The sequence below is a fragment of the Diplotaxodon limnothrissa genome, linkage group LG15, assembly GCF_057381915.1.
Source record: "Diplotaxodon limnothrissa isolate DT_005_m linkage group LG15, D_limnothrissa_male_GT1.1, whole genome shotgun sequence".
In the NCBI taxonomy this organism is placed as follows: Eukaryota; Metazoa; Chordata; class Actinopteri; order Cichliformes; family Cichlidae; genus Diplotaxodon; species Diplotaxodon limnothrissa.
The window spans coordinates 4,655,681-4,669,875 of record NC_140610.1 but is presented as its reverse complement, the minus strand read 5'-3'; the positions used below and the strand labels follow the sequence as shown (position 1 = coordinate 4,669,875).

General features: G+C 42.5%; 1 protein-coding gene across 1 annotated transcript; it reads right to left on the bottom strand.

Annotated features, from left to right (window-relative positions):
• Positions 1 to 1,338: 1,338 nt before the first annotated feature.
• gzf1 (GDNF-inducible zinc finger protein 1) lies at positions 1,339 to 6,822 on the bottom strand. The gene is made up of 8 exons (XM_085372509.1): positions 6,780 to 6,822; positions 5,261 to 6,264; positions 4,939 to 5,122; positions 4,642 to 4,808; positions 4,098 to 4,192; positions 2,638 to 2,805; positions 2,360 to 2,517; positions 1,339 to 2,135 (listed from the first exon to the last, which is right to left on the bottom strand). The coding sequence occupies exons 2-8, from the start codon at positions 6,247 to 6,249 to the stop codon at positions 1,395 to 1,397; spliced, it is 2,502 nt and encodes an 833-aa protein (XP_085228635.1). The 5' UTR covers positions 6,250 to 6,264; positions 6,780 to 6,822; the 3' UTR covers positions 1,339 to 1,394.
• Positions 6,823 to 14,195: the final 7,373 nt, after the last annotated feature.

The following is a 14,195-nucleotide window of genomic DNA, read 5'->3' as shown; positions in this document are numbered from 1 at the left end:
TATCACCACAGGGAGGGTAATGATATGCACTAAGTGTAGACTGTTATACATTTATAGGTAATTTTATTACTGCTGTTTATGATTTGTCAACTTAATGATACTTTGAATGTTTGAAGCTGCGATTTAGAGTTTGTACTGTTGAATGAAAAGCACTGACACAGATCTCCTTACTTCTTATACCCAGGGCTGTAATCCTGTGCTGATGAGCATCATTAGTCACTCATTATGTGCTGTAAACGTATCATAGAAGGTTTACTACTGCACTGTAAACCTTGCAAATGGCCAGTCGCTAAGCATGTCATTGTGTATAGTTCAGTGTTGTGTACTTTCACTATTGTTAGCCAGACCAAAGTGTTTACTAAAGGGTCAGTTGCCCCGTGTACCCAGCTTCTTCCAGGTGGGATAACAGTGGGCTGTGGATTTGATCAGTATGCTTGTGCAAATGGAAATTAATAAAGGCATTATATCCCATACTGTTGTTGCCTTTGGTGTTACCTCAAGCAGGTTAGCTTATCTTGAATAATATTTGTACTCTGGCCTCATCTGTCATGTGTGTGTCATCATGACAAAGTTTTACATGTAAATGATAGCATTTTGTTTTCTATTTAAAAAAAAAAAAAAAAAGCTTAAACTGTAGTTTTTCTTATTCAAGGTTTTCTGTTAAATAGTTTTTTACCCCTCTGTTGTAAAAGGCTGATGTCGTCAGGCAGGCAAGTGGACACCGAACTTTGTGAATGCGATAACTCGAGATCAAGGCAACGTAGGATTTACAAAATAACACCAAAAGTGTATCTAATAAAATCTCAGACCGGTTTTATTCTCAGTGACCTCAGGGTCAGAGGTTAAGTTTTCTGAAAATTTTGTGAATGCGATAACAAGAAGGTGACATATTTTTGAAATTGATGCCTTAGCTGTGCGTACTAGGAGGCTGAGGGACAATTTCAAACAGAGACAAGTGCCAGGATTTTGAAGGACTTAAGCAATTTTGTTCACAGTTAGATTAAATGATCAAAAGTTCGTTGCTGCTGTTTCACAGCTGCAGTATTTTATATGCAGAGCGTTTCTCTGTAATTAATACAAAAGTGTTGTAAAATATTCTAAACCATGCTTTTGAACATGTGTAATTGATTACAATCTTCACTTCATTTGTATTCACTGGGGTTTGTGTCAGATTAAACTTTAGCTTCACCTCTGTAACAGTGTGATATTGAAATGCCAAACAAAAAGTGCTAACGCTATTCCTGAAACACCAGAACTCAGATAATTATAATAGTGAAAAACTCAAAGAATACACATAAGGTAGCATGATTTGATTTGAGACAGCTAAAAACTCCCCAAAGCCAGTAAAATAAGCTATTTACATTCACCCCCTACACACATCTTATTTTGAGGTCTCAGTTTAGTCCTTTCTTGTTCTTCACTTTGGATACTGGCTGTTTTCTCCCACAATCATTCTCACCAATAACCACAGTCTGAATGTTGGGGTCCGGAGGTTCAGTATCTGAAGCGGCTTTAGAGTCTGAAACTGGAGCCAAAATAGTTTGCGAAGCTGCAGCTTCCAGTACAGATGATGTCGAAACTCCTGGGATCTGTGAGACTGATGCTAAAAACCCCTCAGAAACTGGAACTGAGAGAGTGGATACAGACAGAGAAGTAGAGGGCGCTTCAGAGGACAAGGGGACAGAGTGAGCCATGGACACTGGTAAAGGGAAGGGAACAGGGATGGCTGACCCATCTAAAGAAATGACACTGGTCCCTGTATTGTCAGTGGCTACGATGGGCTGGATCTGAGTCCCTGGTGTGACATCCGTGTGGATAACGGTGATCCCGCCGATAGTGCTGTGGCTGACCAGAGCGATGGCTCCGTGACTGGTCAGCCACTCAGCAGGAACACTGACTGGCTCAGATGGAATCACAATGGAGTCGGTGTGGGTTTTACCACCAGCATCAGGAGCATCGCCAGCATCAGGAGCATCGCCAGCAGCAGTTGTAGCACTTTTCCTGGGCGTGCTCTTATGCTCTCCTGGTCCTGCTTCTTCTGTCTTTATCTTAGTAGGAGATCTGGGCTTCTTTTCCTCCACATTTCCCTCCAGCACCACCAGGTATGTCTTCCACGGAGCATCTGAGTCATGAATCTGAAGGTCAAAGAATCCGATGTTATTTCTGCAGCAGTCAGTGCAGGCTTCTTTCTTTTTTCTGTTTTTTAAGATCTACAATCACTATACAAAAAAATCCAAAAATCATCAGCTTATGTGTCTTTTTTTCTAAATACGGGAACTTCAGCTCCTGCCACAATACAAGTTAAACAAACTCTGTACCCGTGTAGGTGAAACTACTTTTTCTAAGAAGTATTGCTCACCGTAGTGTGCCTGCGTAGGGTGGACTTGTCTGTAAATGTGCGTTTGCAGAGGCCGCACATGTAGGGCTTCTCTCCTGTGTGAATACGCTGATGCCTCTGCAGTGCGTTGAGCTGAGTGAACTGTTTGTCACAGTCTTTACAGCTGTACGGACGCTCGCCTGACAACCACCAAAGAAACAAGAAAATATCAAAAAATATTGAGGAAGAGATTAATGAAAAATCACCTATAAATTCAATGTAATATAACTATTAAATGAAAAACGACATCTACATTTCACCTGTATGTATTTTTAAATGCTGGTGGAGAGAGTTCCTCTGAGCGAAGCCTCTACCGCAAGTTTCACACTTATATGGTCTGGAGCCTGTGTGGATGTTTGAGTGGTGTCTCAGGTATTCTTTAGATGCAAAGCTTTTCCCACAGGCTTCGCACATGAATGGCTTCTCTCCTAACACGAGAGAACAAAAAGTTATGGTCTTGTATGTGTAGATAGTTTTGTTTTTAGTGTGCTCACACTTCAGGACTTTTTCTTTAAGAAATACTGTTTGTGGAGATAGACCAAAAAAATAATCTCCAATGAGCTTTAAGGGAGAAACTATAGGCGCAGAGGATAAAAACTGTAACACATCCCAACGAAGCATCCTCGGGTGATTAGCTGTTTCAAGATATTTTAATGAGGGTATTTTTTAAAAACCTAACACTTCATGAATCAGAAAACAGCCATTAATGCTAATGCCAGGTGCTGCTAATCAAATGTACTTAATTCGCTGATCATCCGCAAGCGTGAGCACGTCTATAAAAGCAGATGTTTTGGTAGTTTGCTGGTCTGGATGTGCAAACAAACTGAACTCAAACTCAAATCGTGCAATGCTCAGATGCAATGCAAAAAACCCAGGATGTTAAATTTTAAAGTTTATTGGGCACTACGAGGAAAAAAAAAGAACAGGACAGCACAACTTAGGTTTGGAAAGTTGGATCTTACCAAACCACGAGACTTTTGGGACAATTTCCTTTGGACAGACCAGGTGACAAATTGAGATATTTGGCCATAATGCACAGTGGCACATTTGGCAAAAAACAAACAAACAATACTGACTTTCCAGCCCGATGGTGGAGGAGTGATGTTTTGCAATCACAGGACCTTGACAACTTGCAGTCATTCAGTTGACCTCCTCTGTATGCCAAAGTATTCTAGAGTCAAATGTGAGGCCATCTGTCTGACAGATAACAGCTGGCTGAAAATGGGTCATGCAGGACAGGATAACGATGCCAGGCACAGCAGCAAATCTCCAACAGAATGACTTTAAATTAAAAGAATCAAGTTGCTGCAATGGCCCCAAGTCCAGACCTCAACCTGACGCAAATGCTGTGGTAGGAGTGTACAAGAGCTGTGCATAAATAAATGCCAGCAAATTTCAATGAACTGAAACAACACTGCAAAGAAGAGAGGGCCAAAATTCCTCCACAACACAATGAAAGACAGATAAAGCCACGCAGAGCTCAATTCCTTCAAGGTATTGCCGCTAAAGATGGCTTACAAGCTACTCAATCATGGGGTGTATTTAGTTTTTAACATACTGCATAAAGTCATGTGAAAACTTTCTTTTTCTTTTCTTCCCACAGGTCTGTAATGCCAAAAATGACCAAAGCACAGAAATGTAAAGAAATGACAAGATGAAACATGCTCTTGATGACAATGCTCAAATCTGATTAGTTATTAATGTTCAATTATGGTTTTACCTGTGTGCGATCTCTTATGGTAGGCCAGCATGTGCTTCTGAGTGAACCGTGCATCACACTCATCACATGCAAATGGCTTCTCTCCTGTGTGAGTCCTACACATGTGTAAACACACAGGTTTAAACCTCATCATCTGCTTACACATACACTACATAAACATGTAGGATGCACCAAACACACAGAACTGCCATTAAAAAAACAGTCCAGTTGTTCTTTGACGGTAAAGTAACATAGGAGGCTCTCGTGCCTGATCTCCAATTGATGGCAGCACCTTCAGCCTGATATTCCAGCTGTTTCTGGTGAAAGTAGTCTATATATAAAGATGCCTGGTCTGAGCTATTAATTTAGCATACTGTTCTCCAGGAAGGCTGAAGGTGATGCATTTCATGACTAAGTAGCGGGATGCTAATATCAAAGGATTCACTATAAAGAGAATAACTCAAATGACCCCCTTAATACTCTCCCAAGATTAAAAGCTTTCGGTCAATTTCTTGCTTTTGCAGGCCCACCCCTACCCCGAGGCTTTATTTAACCACCTCCGTACCTGCGGTGCATCTTGAGGGCAGAGTTCTGGGTAAATCTGGCCCTGCAGTCAGTACACTCATAGGGTTTTGTGCCTGTGTGTGTCCTCTCGTGCAACAACAGGGCAGTTTTGGAGCTGAGTGATTTCCCGCAGTCAGGACAGATGTGTCGCAGATTGCGTTCATGCACCTAAGCAGCCGCGACAGAAACTCCACATAAAAAAATGTGACTCTCACAGAAATTGGATTATTACAAATTTAATACTTTTTATCATTAAAATAACATTAATATGGCTGTTAGAAATTCTACCGGTCCTCACCTGTCTTTGATGGCGGACGACATCCTTCTTTCGCTTAAAGGTCTTGTTGCAGGATTCGCAGACAAAGAGCCTCTCGTTACTGTGAACGTGCTTTTCGTGGATCTTCAGATTGCTGCGGTTTGCAAAGGTCTGCGAGCAGGTCTCACAGCGATAAACCACATCTGCTTTCACGCCATGGTACGTACTCACCAAGACACCAACAAGTTGCAGCATTATTTAAAAATATATACCATGTACATTATGATATAATGCACATACTGTACTGTACGTTGCAGTGCATAATTCCAGCTATATTAGAGCTAAAGCATTATTATCATGTTACCTGATATGCTTTAAGTAGCTCTTCTCATAGTGGAAAGTCCGCTGGCACTTGTTGCACTGGAACTGGGCCTTGGATGATTGTTTTAAAGTCTGCTTGGATTGTTCCTCCTCATCCTCCTCCTCCTCTCCGGGTGGTAAAAACAACGGGTCTTCAGAATCCTTACTCTGCGCATCGTCCTCACATTCCCAGTCATCCCCATCAGAGGCAGGGTCTCCCAGTGAACACTCGTCTTCTTTGGCTTTTTCTTTCTCTGGCTCAGCTTTATCTTCAGTCCTGCTCCCATCCTCCTCTCCATCTTTATCAATAGTTTGATTTTTGATGTTTAAAGGCACTATTTTAGTACAAACGCCTCTCTGTTGCACCTTACTGCCAGACGGTTTCACCTGTAGCTTTCTTCCCCGCCTTTTTTCATCCCTCACTGTTTTCTTTGCCTTGAATCTTTTTGAAGTGACTTCTGTCACCTGCCTATGTGGAGACAGCTGCCGCTTAACCAGCAAGCTTCTACGATGCCTCTTCCCGTTTGCCTTTTCTTCCTTTTGAGCACCATGCACATCATCTGGAGCCACAACTTTTGAGCTTTTCTTTGTGGGCTTTTGTATCATTTCTGCGCTTATGGCTTCGCCGCAAACCTTCAGCAGATCATCACAGTCCAAAAACTCTGCCGCTGCTTGAACACTACCTATCTTGTCTCTGGCAACTTCAACTTTACCGGTGTACACAAATTCCAGAAATGCAGAGAAATCCTCCGAGTGCATATTTGAGAGAGACAGTTTATCACGAGATGCGTCCGGAGACAGCAGAATTTTCTTGAAGTAGCCACTGGATGCAGCAAGCATCACCTGGTGGGCATGAAACTCCTCCACATCTCCCTCATAGTCCACCTGCACGGTGACGTCACTCAGCTGACCTTGCAGCCTCAGGTCATGCAGAGAAGCCAGAATGTGCTCATGATGCGAGCCTGAGGTAAGCTGGACCGCTTTGCTCCCCATCGTTCACTCGGGCACCTGAGAAAAACATGAGCTGTAATTGGCTGGGTTTGTTACTCAGCACTGACATTTGTGTATGTGCTATGAAAAGACTATACCGGCTTAAATCTACATTAGCTTGAGCCATCGTTAGAAGAGGCTAACTTTACAGCAGTTAAAGTGACATTTAGTCTATTAGGAAATGAGATGAACACAATAATAGGGAATTGGCAGTTAATAATTAACTAGAGGGCAGTAAATGCTCAGCGAGTTCCTTAAAATGACCCCGATGTCAGAAAAACTTACATATAATTACTTAAAGTGGTTTAAATGTAACACGTTTGTGGTTTTGTCTCGATACCACTCACTGACAGCAAATGCTAACAGCAGCGTCACATGCACTGTGGCAAACAAGCTAGGTTAGCTACAAAAAAATTAGCACTTCGTATGTAACTAATGTGTGTTTCTTTGGTAACACAACATCGTAGCACGACACGCTGCACGCAGTGTAGCAGCCAGCAATATACACAGCGAAACGAAGCAAGTTTTCTTACCGTAAACTCGGTAAAATGGCAGCCCTTCAGAAATGCTCTACTCGGCGGAGAGCACTTCCTGGAACAAGTCACTCACGAAAACGGCACTTGTCTCTTTACTTTGCCGACATCCGGTGCCGTTTAGACTGATTTGGGATCAGTCTTTATTTTGCAGTCGCGTTTAAAATCGTAATTTGCTGAGTACAGCTGCTGTTTCTGGGTCGTTTTGTGTCGGGTTATTGACTATAAGCGCAGGACCTTATCTAAAACTAGACGGTGTTCGAACGTTTGTTCACCCGTGACTACTGTTGTGCTAATTTAGCTAGATAGCACTTTATATCGGTTTACCTTTGCGCCAAAATACTGTCCATTTGCTTAATCAATAGGATACTGCAGTCTTCATGCTACTGCAACTGCCTTTATTTTGTGTGAAATAAACTGCTTACAGAACAATGACAGCCAAGTCCCCGTGTTACCGTAACTCTTAATCGCTATAGAAGATAATGCTTATGAAAACATTACTCCTAGCACCCACATGGTGGCAGCATGGCACAGTAGGACAGCAACGCGCTATACACCGCTTGTGTTGGGTTAAAAAACACTTTGTGTTTATGCATTATGTACAGTCTGCAGTCTTTTAGGGCTGGACAGTTTTCAGGAGTGCCTGTAATTTATAATGTAGCTCGCTTTCTGGTCGCTAGTATCACGTGGCAGCCTTCTTTGATGTCAAATAATTTCCCTGTATAATATCATGGACTGTATATAGTGTAATAGTTTAGTGCTGCAGAGGGAATACCAGTACCGAGGTAAAACAGGCCAGCATGCTGAAGGACTTAAGCTAATTCATTTACAGTCAGACCAAACATATATCATCTGCAGGGTTGCAAAATGCTGCCATTCCAAAGGTGTATGGAAACCTACTTGAGGATTCACTGGGGTGCTGTTCTGCAGCTGCCAAGGTTTTTTTTTCCTTCCAGAGGAAATCCATTACATTTGTCTTAATGAATTCTGCAAGCTAGCAATCTCTCTGTTCCGGTGACTCATGCTGCTCTCTGTGTGCAGCGCTGTGGAGGCTTTAGCTCTGACCTGGAACACTGTGTTCACCTGGTCCTGGTTGCTTTCCTACTATATATACTATATTCTACAGATCGCCGTTTTCATACAACAGGTCCTTACAATACACAAAACATCTGCATTTGTGATAATCTGCAACTGCAGGCTGATGGGAATTAAAGGTATTTGCATAGATATTAATATTGTGTAAAGTATTAGCATGGGCGGGGGGCGGGGGGGGGGGGGGCGGGGGAGAGTTTAATGAGAAACTGATTACTTTGTGGAAAATAATGAGAAGACATATATGCATTTTACACTTTGAGCTTGCGAGCACATTTGTTGTTTAAGGCTTATCTAAATGAAGGTTTCAGTCAGCCTAGAAGACCTATATAAATGTTTTCTGTTTATAGAAGCCGCTTTACAAAAATGATAAAAGAATAGCTTAAGCAATCGTGGTGGTTATGTCTAAGTCGCACTATCATTGTTCCTGTGTAGCACAGTAAAGAGTTAAGCAGATTCTGGTTTGTGGTATAGTCAAGGGTAAATATGAAGGGCACTTCAGTATTTGTGGTTTATGATGTGACAGGAGGCTTTGTCAGAATGAAGACTGGGTAGAAAAATAGATGAACTGTTTCTACATGTCATCAGTGGTTGACATCTGTAATCAAGAGGATGAACACATGCTGCATCGCTGAAATAACAAAAGGCCAAACAGTCATTGCAAAAACAAGACTATCTGATCTACTTTCAGCTGATACTGGTTGACTTTTTACTCCAGTGCAGTTTGTGTTATTCAGTCAAGGTGTCAGATGTTGCTAGACTATGGCATGCCTAGTAGCCAGGGGTTCTTCCAGTAACGAATTAAATTCCCACATTAGGTTGCCAGAGAAGAAGGTGACGTGCAAAAGCCTGCTGAAAGGTGATGGGCTCAGCAAACAAAACACTGCGCCGACTTTTGGGCTGTGTTTGTTCTGCTATGGGCAGACTCCTCCACACGACTGAAAATACCAGTGCTGACATTCCACAGCGCACAAACAACACGACAAAATGTGCACTGTGTGAGTGAAAAAGCAAAAGTGAGAGCCAAGGCAGATTTAATTTGAGGCTACAGAGTGCGCACACACTGTAAAAAAAAAGAAAAGAAAAAACACAACAGTAGAATTCAGGGAGTTGGATTGTGATGGTTATGTTTGGGCTAGGCTTGTGTGCTGGACTGTACAAACACTTTAATTTGGATGCTGTGAAGGGTAAGCCAGTTTGTGTCCTTGCAGGACCTCTGCAGATCTTTAGTGGGGTTTGTTGACTCAGAATCCCAGCACATGAATTGAACCAGTGATGGTAAACAGCCGAACATTACATGGAAGTGCGGACAGTGGTGGTCCAAGAATAACCGCAGAATTCTTTTTGTGCTTGCCCATATTTACCACAAAGCTGATGCCAGACCAACACAAACCGGTCCAACTCAGTATTCTGTGGTGTCTTTCCCTTCCCCTCCAGTCAGTGAACTCTGCAAACTAAAAACATACTTCTTTAATTAAGATACCAATGCTTTTTTGTCAATGGCTTGTTCCTACTTTGTGCACTTTCTTGATTTTATGAAAATTTGCAGAGCTGTTTCACTTGTTTTAGTAAATGAGCGCAACTCTTCCACCGGCAGTTATGTAAGTAAGAATCTGGTCAGGATTCAAATACTGTACATGTTTGTGCAGTCGTGTCAAGGCCAAGGTTGCTTTGCCAGGATACACACAGCAGTCCAGGCCTGTCTATGGTACTCTCGTCTAACACTTCAACCCAACACCCTTCTCCTTTTTCCCTTTTCTTTTCCTTTTTTTGACTGGCTGGACGCCAGACCACATTTAGCTAGTCCAGAATATCACTGGAACCTCTAAAACCACAAGACATATGAGACCAATGATTCACAAAAATTGCAGAAGACTGTCCATGCCATAATGAGGAAATGTGATACTTTTTGTTTTTGTTTTTTTGGTCATGAGTGCTGAGACTTAAGGTTTATGTAGAAGGCCAGATAGGCTCATACGATAGCAAAAAAATGCTCATTCCTTAGTCATACTCGTACCGTGGCTCCAGGCATGGCATTGTCTATAGTATGAGGATCTCAAATGTGTTTGATGGCTTTCAGTAAAATTGGCACAGATATCCATTGTGCCCAGCCGATGAATCCACTCTTAATACCATCCAAACTTAGGTAGGTTTAATAGTAGATTTTTAGCCAATAGGAGATTAATATACTGCCAGACTGTTAGTGCTAGCTACCTATACACATTACAGGGGATTTATAATTCTGTGTTAATCTGCATAATAACCCTTTTGAAACCCTATGCTGTAACATGCATAGCCTGACTGCAGTAACTACATCACCATCACTGCGCAGACAGTGGCTTCAGTCATTTGCTACATTGTATTACAATTAAATATTGCACGTGTTCTGGGGTTTATTGTTATTTATTTATTACGTGTTAAGGTATTTAAGTCTATTTAGCATTTGTTGCCAGATGCTTGACAAGTTAACATCAGCCAGCAAAATAACAGTAATCCTTTTGCAATTGTCTGATAAGCGCAGTACTTCTTCAGTTTGTGACAAAAGTTACCTGTCAAAATTTACAAACTAATCAAGTAAGTATGCTCTTGTACATAGTGTACTACATGAAAAAAAATTAAACCCTGCTCATCATTTAGGGGCACATTACCATGCCAGCGTTTAGCCATATCCAATCCCTCAATAAGCAATAACCGTAGCTGTGGGCTGTTGTAGGTTCGTTCCAAGATCCTCAATGCGGTGTACTGTAACAAACAACGTTAAGTTTCTGAAATACAGCGCAAAAGGAATCGTGCCTGTCCTCTCCCATTCAAATAGGCTCCATTTCACCAAACAGAGATGTTTTTCTTCTTGCGCCTGCCTGGTTTGGAAAATACTTTCCTTTCATTGATGAAAAGATATACAGCATTCAGAGATGAAATTACTTTCCAAATGGCCTCTGACTCACCATCTCTATTCCCAGTACTCTCTCAGCTCCCCCCTCCTCACCCACTCTCCACCTTACTTGTCCTTGTGAATGTTCTATCTATTGTAACTGTATACAGCACTTAGCACTTCAGACGGCAGACAAACCAGCTCAAGGACAACTGCCCACTCTTACGATGTTCATAAATAGACTATTTGCCCAGGCTTACCAATCACGTTACCCACAGAGCCTGTGTGGGTGCTTGTGGACATTGTGTAGCTTGTACCGAAATAGACCTCCGCTGCTGCGTGAGGGTGCAATCAGGCCTTCAGCTTGCAGTGTGAGAGACCAGTTTGCACAGAAAAAAGCTTTGTTGTGTCGTTGAAAATTAACAATAATGACTCACACAGTCTATCCCTTTTATAATGTGCGATTTTATTATCCGTTTGCGATCTGCGGCGCCTCAAAACAGGTGCTATCACCTCCGCAGAATTTTTTCCAGAATGCAACACTCCCCGACTGTGTGGGCCACAACCGTCAGCACATTCCTGGAGAGCTGGATCCCCAGAAGCAACAATTCCTCCTTCCTCTCTTCCCTCCCTTCCTTCCTGCCGCCCTGGTGTCTTCTACTTTGCTTCCATGGATTGCATCACTCGTCTGCCTCCTGGCCTCCTCTGCTCAGACCCTTTAATCACATATGGCACGCACACAAGTAAATGTGTGCGTGGCACAGACACACACACACAAATGTGAACACACAAACTGTGGGCAGAAGGAACCCTCGTCAGTCCTCATACTGGTTTTGAGGCTTCAGTTGGAATTTTATGGTTGGTTTGAGCAGAGGATTCTGGAGGTTTTCCAGCTGCCCTGCAAAGTCTCCTCTCCCCGCTTTCGCTCCCTCCATCTCTTTGTTCCTTTCCTTCAGCTTTCCTCTCTTTTTCTTTTCCTCCCCTCTTTCCTCTCCCCACCCTCCCAGCTTTACCCACTCGCCCTCAAGGTCAGAAATATCCTGTGGTTTCGGTTTGATCCCCTTGGATATGCTTTTCCTCTCTCCCTCTCTCTGCCTTTTCCTTCTTTTTTGTCTTGCTTGTGCGCACTCTCACACATGCACACACGCACACTTACTGTAAGCATACTGCATTACTCTAAGCATTCCCATACAGGAAACACATGTTGGGATAAGCACTGGCAGTTCTGTGTGCCTTGCAACACACACAGTCCATCTCATCAGGGGTCAGCAGGCTATCCGGCATGTAACATTCAGGAAGGAAACAATGCCGTAGTCTCCTATTGCTCCGGGCTGAAGTATTTGCCACCGAAGACCTTATCCATATTAAATCTGTTGATTCATTGACAGTGAAATAATGAGCAATCCTCAACTTCCTCACATGAAGCCACGGTCAGTGTACTGCTCCAGCCCCAGCCAGGTTAACCCTGCTCTTCTGGGTTCACCTATTCTCTGAGTTGTGCAACATGGCAAAAGTCCAGCACTTGTGAAATAACAAGGGCCTTGGCTGACTGAAAGAACGGCAGTTCAAACAGTCATCGTATCCGCCAGTTAATGGAGGAAAACAGTCTTGCCCAATTAACCTGATCCCAAGTCTCTCGTGTGTACGCCTCAGTCGTAGTTCCACAAATGTTCAGCTAACGGTTTTCTACCAGAAAAGGATGAGATCATGTCCATAAATCCTTCCTCTTCTTTGTTAAAGTTATTTTTTAAATTCAAAAACAGTCCTCCAACTTTGAAGTTAAATGCTGAACCCAGCCGCCAACAGTTTTCAGTTAAGAGTGACGTAGATCACCTACATTTTTATGGAACTTGTATTCATCCAATGATTTTCAAAGTCAACATGACATATAGTTAAAAGATAGTGGAAAATTAAAACAATTGTGTACTTTGTGCAAAATGATAGCAGCCCTTGCAGATCCAGTTTGTTGAAGTAATCTGAAGACGATTCACGTCAGACTTCCTAAATCACTGTTAAATAGGGTTAAAAAGCAGTGAGGGTGATAGTTTTTCAGTCCACAGGCTATGATTGTCCATGTGGGAACTTTGTTATTTTTTACTTGGCTTTCCTTTGTTTTCTCTTCTATTTCTGCTTTTGTATTTAGGCACTACAGGTTAGCATAGGGCAGCAAAACCTGCTTGGTTATGTTGTAGATAAAGATTTCAAAACTTGAATCCTGCACACTGAAAATGTTCTCAACACAAGGACACCTTGTGTTCTCCAGCTAAAGGGACAGTTTGTGAGGCCTTGGGAAACGGATATTGTTTTGGACTCCTTCAGCATCTTTTCATGTCTTCTACATTCTGACTCATCATGACCACTTTGCGCATACTTGTGCCTCCTTGCGTGCTGGACGATCTGTGTCTGTCCCTGAGCGGAGTCTACTACAGTACTTGCCGGGACAGGAGCTTTGAAAAGCATTGTTGTTTCAGACTGATGCTTTAACAGTGAAGAGGGGAGACTCTCCCAGTAAAATAAACCACAAATACTTTTCGGGAAACGCTGCACCCTGCTGCTCAGTTTCAGCTTGTTGACACAACTGCTCGGGGCAGATTGTTTTTCAAATATGCAACCGGTCGTCAAATATACAGTGTCAAATTAATTTCAGGGTAACCTCCGAAAGATCTCTGTTCACAATATTAAATTTGTCCATTTTCTTTGGGTGGCTTCCCAGAAGCAGGCGAGACCACAGACACGAAAACCTATGTGAGATGACGCCCAACCATACGGCCAAACTGTCCAATCTATAGTGTGCATGCAGACGTACACTACTGTGGCAAGGCTGATTTAAAAATCATTTCCTTTGTAGCTTGTTAGTTCCTCATAACCTCTTGTTATAAGTATACTGTTACCACATGCTCTTTGTTGTTTTCTACATGAATCAGGCTTTAGTGAGAGGATGGTTTCATTAAAGTGAAACAGTATCTTATACTGAATATTTACTGAAAAATTCCCAAACACCCAGGCTGTTAAAGTGAGATTTCGAATGCTGACCTATTCCCTTTTGACTCTTTGCGGATCACCACGAAATCCCAAGGAACACAGCTTTGCTTTAAGAGCCACCATTTTCTTTCAGTATGAACCCTTTTATCCCTCCACATCCTTTTGAAAATGTCCAAAAATGGAGAGGAGAGAGGAAAAAGAGGCACGAGGGGGGGAGGGAAGGGATCTGACAGGCTGTTCCAGCAACGAGACCCATGACTGACACATTTACTGTGGAACAGGACAAGTATATGAATGTGTGAGCGAGACAGAGAAAGACACACATGCACAGAAACTGAAATGTTAGCAGATAGTATCTCTTTTTGTCAGCTGAGTGTGGTCACAAGACCAAAGCTCCACTTCACTAATTTCATTCCCTCCTGGCTGGGTAGGAATTCTGCAGAGACATCTCAGCAGGACCTTTTTTCTGT

Bases quoted from the DNA above. Each gene is read 5' to 3' on its own strand.
- gzf1 (XM_085372509.1), bottom strand. From the start codon at position 6,249: ATGGGGAGCAAAGCGGTCCAGCTTACCTCAGGCTCGCATCATGAGCAC. The intron at 4,193-4,641 runs GTACGGAGGTGG...ACACATGTGTAG, and splicing joins GCCCTCAAGATGCACCGCAG to GACTCACACAGGAGAGAAGC. The intron at 2,136-2,359 runs GTGAGCAATACT...TTTGACCTTCAG, and splicing joins CCCTACGCAGGCACACTACG to ATTCATGACTCAGATGCTCC.